Source organism: Grammomys surdaster, unplaced genomic scaffold (genome assembly GCF_004785775.1).
Source record: "Grammomys surdaster isolate TR1022 unplaced genomic scaffold, NIH_TR_1.0 145, whole genome shotgun sequence".
In the NCBI taxonomy this organism is placed as follows: Eukaryota; Metazoa; Chordata; class Mammalia; order Rodentia; family Muridae; genus Grammomys; species Grammomys surdaster.
The window spans coordinates 4,914,493-4,938,467 of NW_021604603.1; the positions used below are offsets into that span (position 1 = coordinate 4,914,493).

The 23,975-nt window shown below is 49.1% G+C and overlaps 1 protein-coding gene across 2 annotated transcripts in view; it reads right to left on the minus strand.

Moving 5' to 3' along the window:
- Nav1 (neuron navigator 1) overlaps positions 1–23,975 on the minus strand; it is a 144,799-nt gene that overhangs the window by 67,528 nt on the left and 53,296 nt on the right. The window contains exon 3 of one of the 2 annotated variants that reach the window (XM_028764664.1): positions 22,673–23,038. In XM_028764664.1, the coding sequence (XP_028620497.1) occupies positions 22,673–23,038 (366 nt within the window). Of the gene's footprint in view, positions 1–1,628; positions 1,765–22,672; positions 23,039–23,975 lie in introns of those variants that run through there. The other variant, XM_028764665.1, reaches the window with a different exon arrangement.

Here is a 23,975-nt window from a genome sequence, read left to right on the forward strand (position 1 = left end):
CCCCACCCCCAACCCCCAGCACACCTGCCCAGAAACTGAGCCAGGTACTCAACAGCTGTGGCCCCAGGATAGGGCACTCAGCTCAACCAAGGCCAGGTTCCCTGAGGACAGAGTGCCTTTTCTCCTCAATGGCATAGGGCCAAAGAAGGGGACAGGAAAAACTATCAACTGAGAAGAAATCTTGTACCTAGAGAGGGTGGACGTGTAGGAAGACGCAGTGATGGATGTTGGGGGTCATTTGGAGGATCTGCAGGCTGGCAGAGGTTTAGGGGAAGCAAAGAACACATCTCAGTGAGGTGGCAAAGCTACGATTTTTCCAGGGCACACCCCATGTGGAACTCAAGTAGAGTCCAGTTAGGGTGGTGGTATGTTAGAGCTTGTGACCCACCCTTCCTTCCACCTTCTCCAGCAGTCACTGAACTGTGCACAGTTTAGGCGAAGGTCTCACCCAAAGAATCCCCGGAGCTTCGCCAGTCGTGGGAACAATCTGACCAGTCACTACATTCTGCAGGCTTTGCAAGGCTGCATGCAGCCTATGTTCTATGTGGGTAGGGACCAAAAGTTTGGGACCTGTGTCCACAGTTCTGCAGAAGGAAACAAGCCTCCTTTCCCAAGCACTGGCCAATTCTTAGCTCTTCCCCTACCCTCTGTGTGAAGCAGAGTTACGACTTGGGGGCTCCCTCCAAGGAAACACCAGGAAGCAGGAGCATGTATCTAGGGGGCAAGTCTGGGCTCCCCAAGAGAGCGTAGGAAAGCATGCGAGGTAGGTGTGGCCACTGCACCTAGCACATGGTTCTCTCAGTCAACCCCCCAAAACTCCCAAGTCATACAGGTCTGAGGGAAACCAGTGTAGATTTGGGGATGATAGCCTAAAATAAGCTCTCAGGAAACCCAGAAAGTCCCAGAAAGGCCGCAGTAAAGGGCCACTTCTCTCAGTTTGGTGCACTCCCCAAGCTTGCTCCGGGGACTTAGGGTGGTGGAGCTGTGGTCACACTCACTTCCCAGTTTCAGCCTCCTCATTCGTCCTCACCTTACAGCAAAGGGCCGAACCTCACAGCGCGCCTCCTCAAATCACTGGACTCTCCTTTCCTACCCGTCCCCAGGGCACAATCCCACTCAAGGGATCCAGGCAGCCGGAGGGTCACAAATTCAACCCCTCCCTTCCCCTAGGTCTTATCCTTAGATCTCCCACCGCCTTCTTCCTGGATTTAATGCCCAGAGTTAAGGATAACCTTGGCTGAGTGGGCCAGAGCTATAGGCCCCTCTCTAGAAACCCGCCCTGGTCCCTGAGGACCCTGACCCGCCTCAGCAGCCTCCAAAGCTGCAAATCGCGGACCTCTGAGTTCAATCAACTTGTGCTATTGTCTGAATTCGTCCAGATCTCCCCGACTTTCCCTCCAGGATCCTCTTTCCAGACCTCTCCAGACCCCCAGTCCCAAACAGCAGCAAGCCAAACGGGGAGGGGGGGGGAGGCAGAGTCTCTGGGGTGCTGGCACTCCTTGCTCTGGCATAGGAACCTGGCCAAGATCCTCCTCATTGCGGACCCCACACCACTGCCCAGAGGCTGCGGATGTGGAGGAGGTGGGAGCTGTGCCTGTGGGGATGCCCTAAACCGACTCTAGGCTTACCTGCGGGGGAAATTCGCTGTTCTTCCGGACCTGGGCAGGGGCAGATGAAGCATCTTCCCTGGCTCAGTCAGCCATTCAGTGGATGAGCACCAAATGCACACGAAACAGCCTTCACCTGGCACGCGGCGGGCACCCCAAATCGTAAGAGCCGCCGACCACGCGGAGGGGCGGACGCCGCACCGGTCCTCGGCCCTCTGCTCCCTTTTTTCTGCACAGCCGGCCTAGTACTTACGGCTCCAGCTGTACTTAAAGCGACAGAACCCAATTTCTCTGTCGCTGACTTCTGTCCCGAGCCCCAGCGAAGCAGGCTGCCAGCGGGCTCTTTAACGCCCAGAGCAGGTAGACAAAGAGCTACCGCAGCCTTTACGATTTCAGTGGCCTCTGCGGCCCCTGTAGCCGGAAGGTGTGGAGGTAGTGGGGGTTGAGGGCCTCGACCTCCACCTGGGCTGCTCCTGAGTTAACCCCTTGAATGCCAGCAGCAGTCTAGTGGGCGGCTTCCCTCGCGCTGCTAGGATCGAAGGGGGCGTGAGCAGCTGAGCATTTCCAGGTCTCCCCAGGCAGGGAGCCGAGGTGGCGCTCCCTTGGGTAGGGTTGAAGAGGCCTGGGCAGAGCCTCCCCACAGAGGGGTCCTTCCTACCCCACTCCCCACCGCTTACTAGGCTTTTACAAATTACTCAGAATTGGCGTACTGAATTCACACATTCATCCTTGAAACAAGATGAAGGTCAGAGGGGGCTCCATATTGCATGAGGTTGGCTCTGGAACGTTATACTAGGGGTGGGACAAAATAATGTGACCTCTCCCCGATACCTTTACGGGGTGGGAAGAAAACAGATTTCTGGTATTCTGCGGACTACAGCAGAGGCAGGAGGTGTGCTGGCTGCAGAAGGGGCTGTGCGGGCAGGTAGAGGGTGGCACATGCAGTTCCCAGTTCCCAAGCTAGGGTCTGCGCCTTCATCCAGGAGGCATTTTCAGAGGGGAGACTAAGTAGAAAAGGGTCTCAAGAAACCAGTCCTTAACATGGGGGGGGGGTGTGAAAAAACGGTGGGGTGGATAGCAGGGCTCAAAACTTGGAACTCTTCTGTCCTCAGGACCCAGCAGTGACACCCTCCTTTAAGTAAAATCAAAAAAGAGTGCTGGGGAGGGCAGCTGCTCTCGACCTGTGGGGTCTTGACCCCTTCGGGGTCCAATGACCCTTTCACAAGGGTTGCCCAAGACCGTCAGAAGCACAGATATTTACATTGTGATTCATAACAGTAGCAAAAGTATATTTATGCAAGAGCAACAAAAATAATTTTATGGTTGGAGGTTACTGCAACATGAGGAACTGTACTAAAGGGTCCTAGCCTTAGGAAGGTCGACTGTGTAGAGGACTGCCTGCTTCCCCTGCTTCCCCTGCTCCCACCAGTCCTCAAGTCTTAAAGGAAGAATCTCTATGGTTGTGTCTCCAGCCAGAGGTGAACCGAGCAAGCTAGGAAGATTGCATCTGAGAAGTGAATGGATCGAATCTGTAGTTCTTCCTTTAAAAGCTCCACAAGGAGGCCGACAAGATGGCTCAAGCGGTATGGTTTTAGCCTCTTGCCAAGCTTAGGCCAAGTTCAATTCCCTGGATGGCCAACACAGAATGAGAGAACAGACTCCTGAGAATTGTTCTCTGGCATCCACACATAGGCCATGGCGTGAGTGTGCGCATGTGTGCAAACACACACACACACACACACACACACACACTCTAAATCAGTGAAGTTTTACAAACTTAAACTTCACGTGTACTGAAGTAAGATGGCTGTGAACCACATGGACCATGCCATGGGACTGAGGTCCTCATACACTTCATAGCACCTGCTTTAGCTTCAGCTTTCGCAGATGTTAGGGAACAGCCGACTGACACTTAGGAGAGCCTGCCTCCTTTTAACCTTGGCTAAGCTCTGATGGGCTTTGAGTTTTCCCCTTAAAGCCTGATTTTCCCCAGACCTGTGACTGGCCTGGAACACTGATCTGGGGCTGCAGCTCCAAGGAGTGAATCCTAGTTCTAGGGACCTTTGTTCCTGAATAGGCTGGGCTGGGGCAGGGGGCTTATATCAAAGGTATACCATGATTGAGTTCTACAAACACACTGAGAGATCTGAGGAGAGGGGCAGGCTGCAGTGATCCTGGCACCTGTCTTTCAGACTACCCCCCTAGTATGGTGAGACAAGAAGATTTTATTACATATCCCAAGGAGTCTGGGTGGGTAAGACTTGGGGAAAAGATGCACTTGCCAGCTTTGTAGGAGTGAGCACAAGGCAAACGGTTTCTCTAATATGTGCTTCGATCTCAGTGCAGAAATAGTGTTGCTGGACCTATCCCCTGTCCTGGGCTCCCCATCCTCACCACAATCACACAGAGAGAATCCCAGGAGGCTCTGTCTCCACTGCTGTCTTGGAGCTGGCATGGGTCATCTGGGGAACAACTTACAGCATGGTGAGGGTTTCTCTTTAGCCCCAGCCAGCATGAATCCTGAATAAAATGGCTGTGTCAGCCAGAAGAATGTCATTTGCAGGGGATGTTGTTCTCCAAATCTAGCTGTAGGCTTTCCATAAGGTTTTTTTTTTTTTCTTTGTGGCTTTTTGGTCAGAGCTGGAGGGAGGATCTGAGGAAGGGTAAGGGATGGGAGTTCACTTGGAGGCGTGGTGTGTGTGGGTGTGTGTGTTCATATGTGCATATACAGTCACCCAGAGACCACAGGGCCATATTCACCCTTATACTGGCAGCTTGTCTACCCAACGGTCTCCCCCAACTCCAGCTACATCTTGCCCCATCAAAAAGACTAGGGGACCAGGCCATAATGTGAACAAGTCTTGGCCAGCAGCTTAGCCACAGGAAGGGCTCTCAACTTCCTGGTCCTTGTTAAGAGGATTCCAGGCTTGAGGATCTCATCCCCAAAATGGATTTCTGAGCTGCCAGAATTCAGCAGAGCAGGAAACTCCCTCCCTGGGTCCCTCTTTTCTCCCTCAAAGGGAAGCTGCACCTTGTGCAGTACCTAGTTTTTTGTGTAGGCTTGAGTGGGCTTTTACAGGGCAAGAAGCAGGGCCCAAGAGGCTTCACTACTTAAATAAATAGCATGCAAATTAGCACTTGCTATTTCAGCCCACAGGTCAGGGCACTTTGGTAATTGGACAGCAGCTTGAAGAGGAATGCTGTCTGGGGCTTTTGACAAGTCAGAAAAACAGCCTTCCCTGTCAATGGGCTACTCAGGTGCTTGAAGAGGCCCTGACCTTGCCCATCGTGGGAGTGTGGCAGAATGGGGGTGATATGGTGGGCCTGGCTACAGAAGAGAGGCACGTAGGGGTGACTGAGTGCTTCTTTCTCCGAGAAGGAAGAAGACACCTGCTGAATGGAAGCCGGGTACCAGGCACTTTTCCAGAAAGAACAGCCAGCCAACAAGGGTGAGAGGAAAAAGGCCTGTGTGTGTCAGATAGACGCCCTCTGTGTTCCTCTGGCACTTCTCCTCAGAGATCCCTCAGGAGCTATGACCTCATTTATCTCCCATGCCAGCACCATCAGACTGCCTCTTTATAAGGGGAAACTGAGGTTTGGAAAGACTGAAAAACATCCAAAGCAGAGCATAGGTCCCAGGTGTGCATGAGTCCTTTAGCAGATTACTGAAGATGATTTATGCTCCCCGTCCCCACCTCCTGATCTTGAAGGGCCTCCGACAGGTGTCTGGGCCCTCTTGGACAACACCTCCTTTTCAGTAAAGATACCTAATAGAGATTTTGAGTGGCTCCAGTTGCATCCCTGACAAAAACTTCAAAGGTTGCTATGGTTGGTTAGAATGGAGCAAGCAAAAAAAGACATTGGCCAGGTAATTTGGCATGTTTTGCACTCTGAGGTCACTTGGCTAAGAATTTCTGGGGGCCAGTGTCACCTATCTAGGGCCAGACCTTATACCTGCTTTCCTGAGCAAACTGAGTAGACACTTCTGCTTTGTCCCTGGACCTGCCTGGTTCCTTCTTTCTCACCAACTCTAAGGCTATAGAACTTCTCAAGTGGAAAACTCCCTGCTCCTCCACAGGTGGCCAGAGAACCTCCCTCCAGTCCTGTCAGCGGCTGGGCACAGAGACTACCCCATACACTTGAGATAAGCTAGTAACAAGCTTTCTTTCCCTGCCCCCACTCTCTCTTTCATTTGTTTGAGACAGAGTCTCACTGTACATGTAGCTCTGACCGGCCCAGAACTTGTACGTCTCCTGTCTCAGCCTCCTAAGTCTGTATGGCCACTGGGAGTATCTTGGCAGTGACAGGCATAAAGTGGAATGATTTTAAAAAGAGAGAGAAAGAATTAAACAAAAAATGGCTGGACGGGAAAGGAGAGAGAAAACTCTGCAAGTGAACCCTTTCCCCCACACTGTTAGGAAATTGTCTGGCTACATCCCTAATCTTGCTTCAAAGACCTACCCCGGATTGCCCCAGTGACTTCCAAATCTTGATGAATTCATTTGGTTTTGTTTGACCTTGAGAGAAATGTCTAGAAAAATTATTTCCAGCTTCTTTTCTCAAAGAAGGCCAGGTAGCTAGCGTTATACTTTCTCCAGATAGTCAGGAGGGTTGAGGGTGGCCTAAGGTAATCTACCCACAGGTGTTGTCATGATGATGTCACTGCTAGGTCAGGAATCACCAGTGAATTTCTTGAGCTGTTGGCAATGTTTGAGGTCTATCATAGCTCTTGGAATGAGCTTTTCTTCTCTCTTAATGTTCCACCCTGCCTCCAGGCCCTTCTGGAATGAGGTGCCAGGGAGCCTGGACCAGACTCAACTCAGAGAGCAGAGCTGAAAAGACTTGAAAGGTCACCACGGCCAGCCACAGGCCGTCCTACAGAGGCAGCCCATAACAGGTAAGCGATGTGCAGGGCATTCCTGCAAACAATACAAGTCTCTTGGTTTCTGGACTAGGGTGTCTGTAGACAGTGGTATCACCTCTTGCCAAATCCCTCCATAGGGCCAGCATGGGACTCATATTGAAGGGTATGGAAGGTCAGGCTATGGGACGGTTTGAATGGGGGGCATTGAGCGTCAGCAGATGTGCATGGAGAGTTCCAAAGCCAGTCTCTAGTTCCAGCTGAGATTTCTCTAGGCTGGCAAAAGAGCCAGCTGAAGGAAGGAGCCTGCTCCCAGCTGTGTTACTGCTCAGCAAATATTTATATAACCTTTGCCAAGCCCTGCCTTTCCCACCATCCCGGCCCTGCCTTTCCCACCATCCAGGCAGCTGGGAGCAGGAGAGAAGTGAGCCTCAACAGATCTTTCACAGATCTCCGTAGGCCTCACTTGCCATCCCTCAGGAGAGACAGAGAATGCTGGGGAGGGAGGAGGAAGGACAGTGGGAGAGACTGCTGCTCTAACAAGTACCTGATGAGCTGGGGGTGGGGGATGGGAGATGTGCAGGAGGGTGTCACTGAGTAAATTCTAGTATGTATATGAGCATGCTTGTGTTCTGGACATGTATCATCTCATTTAATCCTAAACCCCATCATGCTTCCGCCTCTACACCAGGCGTGACTGTTTGCACATGCCTGTATTCTTGCAGAGGTCTCCTGTCACACTTCCTGGTTCCCCTTGTGTCCCTGTGGTCCCTGTGCATCACCCCTTCCCTGAAGTCCTCCAGCGGCTTTCCCTCACCATGGCCCACCCGGCCCCTAGCTAACTCCTGACCTCATTTCTGACCACTCTGCCCTCTGTTTACTTTGCTTTGGCCGTACTGACCTCCTTCTGGTTCCCTGATCATATATTTGCTCTTGCCTTGGGGCCTTTGCACACGCTCTTCTGTTTGTTGGAACAAAGAAAGCTTTCCTGATCACCCTACGTCAACTGGCCTACACCCGCTGCTCACCATTCAACCTTGTTCTTCCTTATAGTGCAGCATTATTTAAGGTGATATTTAAATTTTTATGTATCCGCTTGCCATTTCACTCTATATGAGCCTAAGAACAACACCATGTTTTCTTCTCCTGTGTCTGCAGTGTCTGCCCTGCAGCAGCTATGCTATCAAGTATACACTGAATGCATGAACAGATGTCATGAAGTCGGCATTGGCACCACTCCTCTCTCTTTTCAGAGTGAAGCAGAAACAGGCTAGGTGACGTCCCAGGTTAGTAGGGAATAGAAAACTGAAATTAAATTCTAGTCAATCGGGCTGTAGAATAGATTGTCACTCAGCTTCCCAAGAAAAGGGAACTCACCACGGGCCCTGGAGAGGATGCAGGTGAGACTGAATAGCCTCCCAGGTGGCAGTGGGGTCTTTGCATGGAAAGCACGTACCAAAGTGCTTTGCCCGAGCTGACTCTAGAAAGCAGGGGACAGCTGGGGAAAGTCCACTTCAGCATGGGCTGGAACTGCTGGCTATCCCCAGGGCCCTTCTTCCAAAGCTCATTATGAGCTGGAAAGGGAAATGACAGCCAGCTAAATCCTGTCCCTCACCTAGCGTTCAGTGGAATGTCAGTGGCCCTGGGAATCCCTGTTGCTAGCAGTCCTATGGCCACGTGTATGTCCACATGTGTGGCCACATGTATAGTGTACGAACTGCCCCTTGCCCTCAGACCTGCAGTGTCTGCGAATGAAGTCAGGCAGGGCAGTGGGGGAAGCCTGAGGCAGGAAGGGACTGAGCAGTGAGAAGCGGGAAGAATGGGAAGAGCTGGGATGGGTAGGAGCTGGATCTCTGTCTCCAGGCTGGTGGTGCCACACAGGCAGAGCCCATGAATACAAACCAGACAAAGAAGTGGGGGCTGGTGAATTCCACTTGTTCTTCCTGTTTTGGATCAAGTGCAAGATCATTCACTTCCTCCTGGAAGTCCCTCCTTCTCTGTGACACTGCTTATGTGGTTTCTCTGTAAAGACTTGTGCAGAGGTGGCTGTGCATCCTCCGAGACCTGGCACACACGGTTCTTCCACATCCAGCCACCTCTTGTACACCGTCCATCTCTCCCTCCCACACCTGGGTATGCACGGAGCCTCGGCTCTAATTGGGGCACATGGCTGGCGTGGCACCCTCTCCCACCTGCTCTCTCTGTGAGCTTGCCACCCATAGTCAGTGAGTGTCTATCCATTTCTGACATAGCCACATGCTTTGGATCTCTCTTCTCTGCTTTGCTTTTCAAATCCAGACTCCTACACATCTGCTGGTACCTGCACCACACTGTCACCGGGAACGAGAAGCAAGAATAACTATCTTCAGCCTCTTTGGTGCACCCTCCTGAAGTGAGGTTGGTGGGTAAACCTCCTGCTTGGTCTGCTGGCCTTTCTTCAGCTGCAGTGAATGGTCCTTTGCTGCTTGGCCAGAGACATCTGATAGCCCAGAGGCCTGAGCTGGCCCCTCAGGAATATCCTGGGACAGCTAAGTCTTTGAGCTGGAGTCAAACAAGGACGTACATTCAGAAGCTTGGGTTGCTCGTTTGCCTGGCCCAGAGCTCCCAGCTGTGGCCACTTTGTGGCTCCCCCAAAGTGAGGAAGATGGAGGGGTTGCTTAGGGGCACGCCACAAGGGGCTCTAACAATGACTCTCTGGGTGTTCAGCAGCATGGCCCGAGAGCCTGAGCTGCCGACAGGAGAAGCCATGGTCTCTGTCTTTGGAAAGCTGCTGCTCCAGTGGAAGGCCTGTGATCCCTCCTCTGACATGCTCCCAGATTTTAGAGAAACAAGATACACGTAGCAAGGCAGTGGTAGACTGGAATGGGTGTCAGGGGTCTGGGCTTTGCTCAGATCCTGCCACTCTGAAACTGGGGGATCCCACCATCCAGTTAAGCTGAGTTCCAATTTCTTAGCTTATAAATCAAGGTAAAGAATATCGAATTCATACTGTTGTTAAGATTAAATGAGATAATTCCATGTTAGTGTTTCATAAGCTGTTCCTTTACAATCGTCAAGGAATCATAAAAGCACAAATTACTGTAGTACAAAGTATGCACACGAGGTTTCGAGCAACCCAGAGGCAGATAGCAATCCCACTGTAATGAGGGTAAATTAAGGAAGGCTCTCTGAGGAGAAGGGGTTTTGAAAAGATGAGTGTGGCAACCAAGCATTGCCACCTCAGCAGGAAAATTCCATGTCAAAGATGGCTTGTATAACTTTGGAGTCTAGAAAGTCAAGCAAGAGAAGGGGGGGGGCATAGACATTTATTGAGCATCTACTGCATACCATGTACCTTACATATAGCAAATACATATTGGATACCAAGTACCTTATATATACTGTGTTCTGTCACCTTCCAACAACAATCTTAGTCCCATATTGTCGTTTATGCTTAGAACAAACAGCTCTCCTGGAGCCCCAGAGATGAGATCTGGCCCAGCCTATCAGACTCCCAAACTTGTGCTCTTTTGGTGATATCAGCTTGCATGAAACTTTCAGGCACATAGAAGCTCAGCTGGCCTATCACCAAACACATGGGTTGTGGAGCAAAGGAGGAGGCTGACAATTAAAGAGGAGAGACAAATGGACCAGGAGACAGGTGGGCGGGGCTGGTAGGGCAAAGCCATACCCATCTCTACAACTTTCTTCGATGCCTATCGTCCCTGATTGTCAGCCAAATTGCACATCATCACACCCAGTGAAGACTCAAGCAGCTCAATTGTAGGTTACTAGGACACCCAGAGGAGGGGCCCCTCCCTAGTCAGCATCTGTTGCCACGGTAACGCAAGCATGCATATAGCAATCCCTTCTAGAATACCTGGCTTCCTTCGGGTTTTAAGAAATACTGCATGGGACACACACTAACTCTGCAGACAGAGAATGGTCCACTTTTGTGTTTTGAGAATTAAGTGGAATTTTGAGAGCTGAGGGAATCTCTGAAATTAGCCCCTTCCATTCTGATTCTACACGTTTCCTCTCTCCCTGCCTCCTTCTCTCCTTACTTTCCTTTCGTGGTGTCAGTGTCTCACCACTCTCCTCTCCCCACTGACCTCATACATGCACCTGACACAGTTGCAGGCACCTGTGTCTGGGACCCAGCCAGAACAGGTTCAAAGTGCTACAGCTGGTGTCTCCAGGAGCTGCTGTGTTTGATAATGGGAGCTGAAAGAGAAATAGCCACCCTTCCTTGACTCATATAGGATCACTGACCTCCTAGAAATCTCTAAGCCTCAGGTGCCCATGGCAATAACCTGTGCACACCCTACTCATCACCATGCCCCAGATGTGCTCACTCCAGAGGTGTTCACCTATATGGTTTAATGTGTCACCTAAGATTCAGGACATGTGCTGGAAAATCTTCAGTGTGACGGTGTTAAAATGTAGAACATTAAAAAAAAACGATTTTATTTACTTTATGTATGTGAGTACACTGTCATTGCCTTCAGACACACCAGAATGGACTAGAAGAGGGCATTGGAACTCATTACAGATGGCTGTGAGCCAATCTCTACCAATGTGGTTGCTGGGAACTGAACTCAGGACCTCTGGAAGAGTGGCAGGCACCCAGCCCCTGAGCCATCTCTCCTTTCCTACAATTAACTTAGTTCTGTGCATAGCTACATGCTGTACTCATGACGCTGTACTCATGACCCAGATCCCAAGCCACATGTGGGTACCATTTGTCAAAGGAGAACATTGCAGACATAAGTGAAAAGGGTCAGAATAAGTCCTTCCTCCCAGTGAAGATCAGAAACATAATTTCCAGTGTGAAGGCAAGCACACATTTGGAAATACATTGTTGCCATTATTTAGGACATTCGTGTGACATCTTAGGCCTGTGTTGATGTCTGTCACCACACGACAGGTGATGGCTAGCATGTATTGAGTCCTTATGATATCTAAAGTAAACATAGCAATAAATGTAATTCTCACATCTTAGGAGACAGAGGCACTGTGGTCTGCAGTCTTCAGCAGTGATAGCAAAAGAGGAAGCAGAGAATGCATCTGGCTGCACCTAGCTGGGAAGAGGACCCAGGAGTATGGCTGTGTGCTTTCAGCCATTCTTCTGCTCTGCCAGCTGTGATGTCCCTGTGTTGGTAAGCCTGACCTCAAAAGCCTGTCTAACTAACTGCATGCCTGAGGGAACAAAGGGATGTCAAGGCAGTACTGAAAAGCAATGAGACCATTCTTCCAAAGAGAACTCAAGGCCTAATTCCAGCGTATCGATTACCAAATTTAAGTAACTTCACTCTGGCTTGGGTTTTGTGGGACACCCTGTAACCTCAAAACTTTGAGATGGAGAAGGAATGATTATGAATTTAAGGATACGTGGCTTATTTGGTAAAGTTCCCACTGCGTGAGTGTGAGGACCTGTGTTTGGATCGCCAGCATCCGTGTAAAAGCCAGGCATGGCGGTATGTACCTATAACAACAGCACTAGGTCTCAGTCACGCCAGTCTCACTCAATCAGTGAGCTCCAGCGTGAATGAGACCTTGTGCACTCGGACACTCTCACACACATGTGCCATATACATACAAAGAGTTCTAAGGTAGATTGGGCTACACAGTGGGGCCAGGTTGGACAGCATAATGAGACCCTGTCAAAAAGAGGGGAGGGCAGTCTAGGGAGGTAGGTTGAAAGTTTAGAGCACCTGCAGCTCTTGCAGAGAATCCAGTTTCAATTCCTAGCACCCACAGGGTGATTCACAAATGTGGTGGTCTGAATGAGAATGACCCCTAGGCTCATATATCTGAATGCTTAGTTCCCAGTTGGCGGAACTGATTGGAAATGATTAGGAGGTGTGGCCTGGTTGAAGGAGGTGTGTCACTGGGGGTGTGTTTTGAGGTTTCAAAAGTCCAAGCCATTCCCAGTTAGCTCTCTTGTCCATGTGCTTGTGGATCAAGACGTGAGCTCTCAACTACTGCTCCAGTGCCTGCCTGCCTGCCTGCCTGCTACCTGCCTGCTGCCTGCTGCCTGCTGCCTCCTGCCTGCCTGCCTGTCTGCTGCCTGCCTGCCCGCCTGCCCACCTGCCTGCCCGCCTGCCTGCTGCCTGCTGCCTGCCTGCCTGCCCACCTGCCTGCCCGCCTGCCCGCCTCCTGCCTGCCTGCCTGCCTGCCTGCTGCCTGCCTGCCTGCTTGCTGCCTACCTGCCTGCCTGCTGCCTGCCTGCCTGCCACCTGCCTGCCTGCCTGCTGGTAGACTCCCTCTCATGATGGTCATGGAGTCTAACCCCCTGGCACCACGAGCCCCAAATTAAATGCTTTCTTTTGTAAGTTGTCATGGTCATAACATTTGATCATAACAATTGAAAGGTAACCAATACAACAACCATTTGTACCTCCAGTTCTAGAGGATCCAACACCCCTCTGGCCTCGGTGGGCATCAGGCATGCTTGAGGTGTATATATACTTGTATACATCATGAATACATACATACATGCAGGCAAAATACTCATAAAGTAAAATAAATAAATCTTTTAAAAGTTTCAAAAATAAAAGGAAGGAAAGAGAAAGAAAGGAGGGAGGGGGAAAGGAAAAAAGAAATTTTATTTTAATACTCTAACAACTTCTAAGACAGAAGTTGTTGGCTAAGTAAATAGAACATTAAATTGAAATTGAAATAAATATTTCAAGCTAACTAACATCCCTGTATACTTTTAAAAATACTCTTACATATTCTTTTCTATGTGGTCCCCACAAAGCAAAAATAATTTGTTTATCCCCCTTTGGTTTTTCAAGACAGGGTTTCTTTGTGTAGCCCTGGCTATTCCTGGAACTTGCTTTGTAGAGTAGAGTAGCCTCAAACTCAAAAGATCTGCTGCTTCTGCCTCTCAAATGATTAGACTTTGTGCACCACTAGGCTGGCTAAAAACCTTTTTGTGTTGGTGTTTATTTTGAGTCAGGGTCTAACTATGTAGCCTTGGATCACCTGGAACTAACTCACTATGTAGACCAGGTTGGCCTTGAACCCACACAGATCTACCAACCTCTGCCTCCCAGGTGCTGGGATTAAAGGTGTGCACCATTATGCCTGGCTTTAAGTTCATTTTTATAAATGAGCAAACTAAGACTCGGAGAGGTTAAGTGACTTGCTTAGTACCACACAGCAAACTAGAGATGTTTAGTATTGAACTCCAGATCTGCCTTCCCAGGCAGAGAATGGAAATACACCAAATGCCACGTGCGTATGGTTCTGCAGACCAGCACTGCAACTGTCTGGTGCTGTCCCAAAGAGGCAACAGCCATTATCTACTTCAGCTGCATATCCTTTTGATTTTTTGTAGACACAGAAAGTATCCACCCTACTATCATCTATCTATCTATCTATCTATTTATCTATCTATCTATCTATCTATCTATTTTTTTTTAAGTATTACACTATTATGGTTTCAATGTGAAATGTTCTCCCTAAGCTCATATGTTTGAACATTTGATTCCCAGCACCGTTCGGAAGGTTGGGGAACCTTTAGGAGGTAGAGCTTTGCTGGAGGAAGTGTGTCACTGGAGGTGGGCCTTGAGGTTTTACAGCTTGGCCCACTTCCTATCTGTTCTCTGCTTCCTGACAGTGGATATGGTTTGCTCAGTCACCCTCCCTCCCTGCCGTGACAGGCTGTACCTCTTCAAACTGTGAACCAAAGTAAATGCCTCCTCCTTTAAGTGACTTTTCTGTAGGTATTTGACCACAGTGGCAAGAAAAGCACATGGAGACAGAATCCAGGGCCTCCCAAGTGCTGCACCAGAGCTATGTCCCCAGGCCTTCCCTCCCTTTTAGCTCCTGCACTTGATCATTGACTGGCTCCTCCCCATGTGTCCGCCCACCCCCGCCACACACCCTACACACACCCTGCATGTCCACTGGCCAATGACAGAGCTGGTCCAGCTGCCCACCAGAGGGATGCCTAGAGACTAGCCAGGAAATAGAAGGCAAAGGCAAAACAAGATCAAGGCCAGTTCTTCCCTGTCCAACTGCATTCAGTAGGCTGGGAAAACTGCAAACCCGGTGCCCATGTGGGGCTTTCATCCCTGGCAGAGTTGGATGGACATCTTAGGGTCAGGCATGGGCTAAGTTAGAGAGCAGTGGATGGGGCTCTCAGGGAGGTGGGACACTGTGCTCTGAGACTAGAGGTGTCTCTTTAAGACATGAGCTCAGTGCCTCTGGGATAAAGAGCCAGTCTGGGAGAAGGCAGGGGCCCATGGTTTATTTTATTTGACATTTTTCAACGCCAGGACACTTTAGAGCCAAAGAGGAAACGAATCCCATCTGTTGCTGAGCCCCCAAGAACAGTTCAAGAGGACAGGCTAGGGAGAGGAAGGAGGGGAAGGGGGAGGAAGCAAGAAGCTGGAACATCTATCTAGCCACACACAGAGCACAGACACCACCTGGAAGAGTCAGGGTGTGGCAGACAGTCCCCACAATCCTTCTGTGTCTACCCACAGATCCCTTAAGATGGAGCCTGCTGATGCTGCCTATTGCTCTGTGGTCCTTGTGCTCTGGATGCACAGTCTAGCCAAGGATGCAGATTGCACACCTCTGTGATATAAACAGCACCCCTGGAGGTGTGGGGGTTGGCAAACCTGTGAATGCTCTGGCCTGCTACCTCCCATCAGTTACCACCACAGAGTTCCCACACAGTCCACCCAGATCAGCCCTGACACAGACAGACATGGAGACACAAGTCAGAACCACACTGGGGGATAGGGAAGATGGGAGATGGGAGGTGGGGTGAGGAGACTCTGACTTCCTGTCTCTCTGAAGTGCTCCATCCCAGCACCTGAGTCTGCCTCTGGCCTCCCTCATGCCTGTCTCTGGATGCTAGGGCTGGGTAGGACAGATGGCCGGGAGACTTAACTTCTTACTTAGATTAAATTCCAGACCCCACTATTTTTAGAAAAACAAATTCCTTTTGTCTTTTCAAAGGGTAAAAATGTCCCAAGCTGTCCTCTCTGACAGTCTGCAGTGCTCTGGGTTGAATATTGCCCGGCAGGACTGTTTCTACTGTCAAGCCGGCAATCAGTATAGGTGCCAGCTTTAAGAGGCTTGCTGACAACTTGAGAACTTCCATGGGACGGGGAACCAAGACTGGAGCACTGGGGAAAACTGGCTCACTTTAGAAAGCACTGACGTTAGGTGAGGACGTGTGTTCTCTTTCTTTCTTTTCTCTTTTCTTTCTTTTTCTTTTTTTGTCTATAGAATAGCTGAGCAATCGTTCATAAGCAACCTGCTGACATGTTTAGATGAGCAGTTACACTTATTTCATTTTTCCCAGACAATAATATTTGAATTAATCAGCAGGAGTGATTATGAGGCAGAGTCCAGCTGAATATTAAGAATTTTGTTCTAGGCCGGGCAGTGGTGGCTCAGGCCTTTAATCCCAGCACTTGGGAGGCAGAGGCAGGCGGATTTCTGAGTTCGAGGCTAGCCTGGTCTACAGAGGGAGTTCCAGGACAGCCAGGGCTACACAGAGAAACCCTGTCTCAAAAAACGGGAAAAAAATAAAAAGAACTTTGTTCTAAAAATTAATACTATGGAAAAGGCAACTGCTTCATAATTTTGGGAGAATGTTTAGGAAAATGTGGTTTTCTGGGGTAGCGGTCCTACTCTGGGGTAGACCTAGAAGCTTGGACGTTTATTTTCTTTTTTAAAATTAGCTGTAAAACTCTTAGAAGAAAACACAGGAGAATAATTATAAGCCCTTGCTTTTATCAGTGATTTCTTGGATGTGATCCCCAAAACACAGGCAACAAAGAGAAAAAGAAAGTCAGATATACTAGAATTCTTCAAAGCAAAACCTTCAGCAGGTGTAATGGTGTGTGTCTGGACTTACAGTTGCTAAGGAAGCCAAGGACAGAAGATCGCTTAAGGCCAGAACTTGAAAAACTGTAGAAAACAGTGAGATCCCACCCAGTCCCCTTCACCACGCACGCACGCACGCACTGAACCAGGCATGGCGTTGTGATTCCAGCCCCCCCCACCCCAGTAGCTGAGGTAGGAGGATCTTGAGTTTGAGGCCAGACTGGGTTATTTAATAAGACCTTGGCACAAATCAAAACAAAAACAAAACCACCCAGAACCTAAACAATTTTTGTGTGTGAACATCAAAGGACAGTACCAATAAAAAGAAGGGCAACCCACAGGATGGTAGAAAATATTTGTAAATCATATACGTAATCAAAGATTACTACCCAAAATATATTTTAAAAATGTCTAATAGCAACGTAAATAATCTAATTAATCTAAATAATCTAATATTTTTAAGGGCAAAGGGTTTGAGTAGATATTTCTAGAGAGAAGAGCTCTAAAGGGTCAACAATCACTTAAAGACATCACTGGTCCTTAGGGAAGTGCAAACCAAACCATAATGGGATATCTTCTCTCCTTTATTAGACAGGCTATTATTAAAAAAAAAATACTGGTTGAGGATGTGGAGAGAAGGAAACTCTCACATGGTGGTGGTAGAGATGAAAACTAGGGCAGGCATCCCAGAGAACAGCATGCTGGGTCTTCAAATGATTACAGAGAGTATACACCCATCCTCTGGCCCAGCAACCCATGACTGGGTATACTGAAGATACTCCTGCAGTCACACCTAACGGTAGCACAATTAAGAACAGCCGCGGGACAGAAATCAAACCTGTGTGTCCACTGATGGACGAATGACAAAAAAATGTGATATACATCACAAAGGAATGGTATTCGACCATAAAGAGAATGCAACTGCGCCCCTTGCAGTCACATGGATGAATATGGAGAACTCTGAGTTGGCTGCAGTCAGTAAGGCACTGAAGGTGAATAGTTCATGGGCCACTCATCTGTGGAAGCTGGTCTTCTTAGAAGGAGGGGGGAGGGTGGTGGCTACTGGAGGCAGGCGGTGAGGAGGGCTAACAAGCAGAGAAATACAGCTGGGACTGAAGAGTAACTTTTTAAACGAGATTATTATTTTATTCTCTCTGTGTGTGTGTGTGTGTGTGTGTGTGTGTGTGTGTGTGTGTGTGTGTCTGTCTGTCTGTCTGTGTGTCTGTCATGCACATGAGTGCAGGTGCCCAAGGAAGCCAGCGGCATGGGACCTCTCTGAAGCTGAGTTACAGGTGGTTGGGAGCCACCTAACATGGGTACTAGGAAGCAAACTCAGGTCCTCTGCAAGAGCAGCATGCACTATTAACCACTGAGCCGTCTCACCAGTCCCAAGAGTAACTTTTAACATTCTATGGCAGTACTAAAGTATGAGAAATGTCTTCTAATATTCTGTGGTTGACAGCAATTAATTGTATACTTCAAAATAGCTGGTAGAGAGGATGTTTAATGTTTCCGACACAGAGAGATGATGTCTTCGTTGATGGATTTGTCAATTACTTGATCTGACCACATTGTAAACATATATTAAAATATGTACAATTATTTTCATCAAAACAACAAGAGCCAGGTGTGGCGGTGCATGACTATGACCTAGCACTTAGGAGGTAGAGACAGGAGAATCAGGAATCCAAAGTAATTTTCAGCTACATAGTGCATTCAAGCCCAGCCTGCACTGGATGGTCTCTTCATATGTATCTACTTTAAAAACCAGAACTAAACAACAAAAACTACCAACTAACCTCCCCAACCAACCAAAACAAAAAATACATTTAAAAAAAATCACAATGAATAATAATAATTATTATTTACCACTGTTGGATTTTAAGTGTTTCACAGAGGTCATGTGTTGGAAGCTTTGGAAGGCGGTAGATCTATTAGGAGGCAGAACCTAGTATAACGCCTTAGATCGTTAGGAGTGTGCCCTTAAAGGCTAGGAGACCTTGTTCTCATCCGCAGGGCCACTGGCTTCACTGTGCCCCACCTCCATGATGTACTTACTACACTGTCATGGGGCTCAAAGCAACAGAGACTACCAATCACGCACTGAAACCCCCCCAAGACTCTTACCCCAAACTTTCCTCTTTTAAAACCACGGATCTCGGGCATTTTGCTACAGTACAGAAAGCCGACTGACACAATGAGGGTGGTTACTTTTTCTTAAACCAGCAATGAATAAGCAGTGAGACTTCAGAGGACACAGAGCTGGTGGCAATGGAAAATGGTCCCGTCTCAATGGAAAACAGTCTAGTAGTTCCTCAAGAGAGGATACACAGAACAGCAATTCCATGTGACTAGCAATTCCTCAATATGTGCATGCCCCAATGAACTAAAAAGAAGGACTCAAACAGGTATTTACACAACACGGCCCATAGTAACCCAATGTAGGTTCCTGAACCTAAAATGTGGCTAAACAAAAAACACAACAAAACAAAACAAAAACCAAAAAGAAACCAGAGTATACACACTCCCGGGAATGTTATTCAGCCATGAAAAAGGAAATTCAGACACATCCTACAATATGAATGAGCTCTGATGATGTCACTCTAGGTAACACAGACCACAAAAAGACACTTGAGTGAGTCGCCTAGAATAGTCCGAACCACAGAGTCAAACTTGTAGCTGGTAGATGCTAGAGGCAAGAGGGAAGCAGGAAGGGGAGCCACTGTTGAATGAATATGGGGTTTTAGCTTGGTCACCTGAAAAGTACTGGAGGTGGGTGGTAGTGACCAGGGACCACAGTGTAAATGTATTTAGTGGCACTGAACTGCATTTAAATGTCTTTTCTAAAACAGTGACTCTTTTACACACTTCACTAATTTTCAAACTTAATTTTAAGCATGGGACTCCTTAGCGGTAGTGTCTGAGTCTCTCTCCAATCTACCGTGCTCATTTGTTTGAAGAATGTGCATCTCCAGTTTGCTGAGTGATAAGCCAGGAAGTCCCTGCTGCTAGATAGGGCTAGGACAGCTGACACAGCTGGGAGGAACCTGTCAGAGGACAGTCCCCATGAGATAACTGTGAAAGGGTGAAACTGTGGCTCACGTGGACAGCCTGAGGCCAACTGTGTCACCCACAGGGAGGGCAGAAAGAGGCTCAGCAACCAGCTGCACTGCCCAGGTGGACCAGCCCCGAAGGTCCCTGGGAAGTGGACATTCAAATGGCTGTAGGACCCAGCTGATGGGAGGATGGGGAGTGTCACCATGTGGGTGGGAAGGGCCCAACCCATCCTTATAAACTGGAAAACCAATTTTCTTAGGAAAGTGACTTAAAAAAAAGAAAACTTGTATGCGTGCTTTGCCTGCATGCATTTCTGTGCATTATATGCACATCTGATGCTGGAGACCAGAAGATGGCATCAGGTCCCTTGGGACTGGAGTTGTGGGTGGGAATGAGCTGACATGTGGGTGCTGGGAATTGAAATCAGGTAATCCAGAAGAACAGCCAGTGCTCTTAACCACTGAGCCGTCTCTCTTGTTCATTTTTATAAATGATAAAATCTGGCTGAGAACCACAGTGGGGGTGAGAGTACTAATGGAAGCTGAGGTGGGCATCTCAGGTTTGCAGGGTTACCTAAGGATTTTATAGAGTCTATCATTTCCTGCTTTAATGTAAATGTGTGGTCTGAAAATGCTTAACTGACAAGCAATGATCTGATTAAAGTCATTGGACATTGTGAGCTGATTTCCTTCAATGCTGGCTTCCTAGGCACATTTAGGATGGTGTGATGGTTTGGACAGGAATGGCCCCATAGACTCCTGTGTTTAAATTCTTGGCCCAGAGGGAGTGGCACTATTAGGGGTGTGGCCTTGTTGGAGTAGGTGTGGCCTTGTTAGAGTAAATGTGTCACCGTGGAGCTGGGCTTTGAAGTCTCCTATGCTCAAGACAGGCCCAGTGTGGCACATAGTCTCCTGCTGCAAACAAATCAAGATGTGGAACTCTTAGTTCCTTCCTTCTCCAGCACCATGTCTGTCTGCATGTCCCCATGCTCTAAACTGTAAGCCAGCCCCAATTAAATGTTGTCCTTTATAAGAGTTGTCGTGGTCACTGTATCTCTTCATGGCAATAGAAACCCTAGCTATAACGGATACCCTTCTGTTTACGGTCCTAGACAAGTACCCAGGGACAGAGAACACTTAAAACGAGGACACAAAGTTACCAGTAACATATGTAAAAGATACATGTGGACCAGCATTGCAAACAGCATAGCAATTTATAGTCCCGTCTACATTGTAAATACTGTTGTGATGTTTATCCTAGGTCTCCATCGGACTCCAGGCTTCCCCGGCCTCCCAGCTGCGGGGCGAGCAGAGACGTCCAGTTCTCATTCCTGTCACTCCTGAGGACTTTATTTTGACTTAACTCAATCAAGAGCACACACACTACCCAGAGGAAAGAGGATAAAAGGTGGGAGCTAGAGGGTGAACAAAGACAACAGCTTTCCTTGCCTTTTGTCCCCTTAGCCTTCTGTGCCCCACGCCTCATCATGTTCCCAGCATTAGTCAGGGGCTGCTAGATCTGTCCTCGCTGCTGATTCTGGAACCCGTGTAGACTGTACACTCTCTGAGGGAAAGGGTATGTCCGTTTGTTAGTCCAGGACTCTAACACAGTGGGCCATTACACTGAGCCAGGAATTATTCTAAGAAACATATAAGGAATTATACATATATTAACCCCTTTTAATCTTCCTAATGGGCCACAGATCATCCTATAGTTATCTGCAGTCAGCAGCTAGGTAGATTAAAGTCTAGAGGTTAACTAACTAGCTCAAGCTCAGACAGCTAGTTAATTCTAGAAATCCTGCTACTTTAGTCAAAGTGGGTCTCTCCAAGCAGGGGTCCTGTGCCTTGGTACTTGGTACTTTGGGGACGTTAGCAGGTAGTAAGAATACTGATATACCCTGAGGGTGAGGGTCCTGCCAGTCCTGGAATCCCTAGCAGAAATGCCTCAGTCCCATAGGCTTTGTGCTTCCCTCTGCCCTATCAGGCTGGTACTTCAGGGGACAGGGACTTCGCAGGGCATATGGTCTATTTGGAACAGTTTCTCCACCACCTTGGCTCTCCCTTCTCCCTATCCCAGGCTTCTGACCAGAGCAGCAGCTGGGGTCTGACTACAACAGGACTTCTCTCTATCCTAGCTCCAGGCTGGCGGATCTGATGTGAGGTCGGCTGCCCCTGGGATCTTCCAGGCAGTAAACAAGCCATGCATGCGTCAGTTGTTTTGCTCCAGAGCAGCCTCATCAGCTGGACAGACCCTGACCAAACCTGCCAAGTTTATCCCCCTGGGTGGGCTGCAGGCTGGGAGTGGTGGATGGCCTGGAACTCAGCACGGTCTTTTCATGCCCTTGAAGCTGCAGGGTTTTCTTAGGAGCAGCAATCTCTGGCAGCATGGTCTTAGATACCTGAGAGATAGGGTAAGGGCTCTTGTGGCCTTACAGGGTATCTTAGGGATGGAGACCCCCTTCCCCCTCCCCCAGAACACCATAGACGAAGAAAGGAAGTGGCAGGTCTGCTGAGAGACACACCAGAGAACTTTCCAGAACCATGTAGCTCTCTGGTCTCAGGGCTTGAAAAAATTGGCCAGAACATCCCAAACCCCAACAGTTCAAACACTTCCTGTCTTCTTTCCACTCCCAAGACTGCTGTGTCTGCCCCAGCTGTCTTCCCAAATCTACTCTGTCAGAAAAAGATAAACTGAGGATCCCTGGGGGTCCAAGGGCAGGAAAGAAGGCTAAAGGCTGGGGAAGCCCTGGCAGGGGAAGTGGAGTCACCACCCCCACTCTTTTTTTTTTTGGTTTTTTGAGACAGGGTTTCTCTGTGTAGCCCTGGCTGTCCTGGAACTCACTCTGTAGACCAGGCTGGCCTTGAACTCAGAAATCCACCTGTCTCTGCCTCCCAAGTGCTGGGATTAAAGACGTGCGCCACCACTGCACAGCCACCACCCCCACTCTTGTTTGACTGGCTCTTTCATCTAAATGCTGCTTTCTCTTAGCAGGTAGAAGGAGATGACATAATTAGCCTCTTCTTGCAAAGGTGGAAGTAAATCATCCAGTCTGCCCGGTTTGCAGAAGAGCTGGGTCTCAGGTATGTTCCCAGGCCTCTTTGAAGTACAGGCTCTTAATTGACCAATCAGCTCCTCTGTTTCCAGCTCCTCCCACTATGCACATCTATAATAAGCCACATCTGGTTGCAGAGGCAGTCACCGCGTGCACAGAAGCCCTCTGCAGATGACTTTTGTCACAGCACAGGAAACCCGTCCCCTGCCACCGCCCTGTCCTCCCACGCCTCCTGCACCGGCCGGCCTCTGTGCTTACCCCGTTGTGATGTCATCATCCTCTGTCATGGTCTTGCCCATGAGGTCACTGTCACTCATGTAGCCGGACTTGAGGTCCACCTCGTCAGAGTCCAGGGACTCCACCAGCTCCAGGCGAGAGATGTGGCTGAGTTTGCTGGGGCTCCGCATGGGCATCGTGTGGGAGTAGTGTGCCCGTTCCCCATGCATGTACCAGGCTGGTGGCCCCTCGGAACGGCAGCTCCCCCCAACAGAGGGCGCGTCGCCAGCCTGCAGCCGGGGGCTGGACTGGCCGTAGCGCCAAGAGAGAGGAGAGGAGCGGTTGGAGAGGCTGGACACGCTTCGAGGGTTGGCATCATCACTGTCGTAACAAGACATCTCCAGGGAGCTGTGGAGAGAGCGGACAGCAGATTTAGTCCTCAGCCCAGTCACCCTATGCTGTCAGCTCATTGAGAGGCCCCTCTGTGGGCATGTTCCTTGGTTACAGGATATCTCAGGCTGTCGAGAGACAATGATTCTACTAAGAACCCAATGTACCCATCCCATACCGAGTCTATCCTGGGAGTGTGGCCAGTGTTTAATACATTTTTTGAGTCATTTTTTGGTAAATGGCCCAAAGAAAGAAATGAATTTTGCTGGCCCACTGTTTCCCATCAGTGAGACGGGATAATGCCTTTCTACTCGACGTATGGATTGTAGCCATACAGAGCTGACTGGGCCTGACATAGAGATGCTCATCGAACCAGAAGGAGCCAGTGAGGTCTGGTGGGGGGCGGAGAGTGCAGACCGCTGATCACCAGAGCTCAGAAGACCTTGACTCGCCATTTTGTTCAGGGTGGATAATCAAGGTGGCCATCATCTCTGTCTATCAGTGAGCAAAAGATTAGCTGATCCCCAGGTACCAGATGTAGGTAAACCTAAAACCGACTGGTGAAGGTACAAGGCAAGCTTGGATATTAAAGCAGGCCCCAGGAAGAGTGGTCAGCCATGGGCCTGGGCATCAGGGGAAGAACCAGACGCCCCACCCTATCCCCAGCCCCCTAGGGAACAGACATGGCCTTCACTGGGTAGAGGACCCAGGAAAGCAGATGAAAGATACAGCAAAATTCACAGTCACAAGCCTTAAGGCCACTAGGCCAGGACAAGGAAGCCACAGGCAGGTTAATATCAGAGGGCCTAAGGCTATGGTCCCCGGGTGCTTCTTTCACAGGGCCAGAGAGGAAATATGGCTGAGATCTGGCAAGAATAGTGGTCATGGCTTTCTTCAGGCTGTGGCTGGTAAGTCTAGCACCACCACCAAGCCTAGCAATGGCGCTGCACAAAAT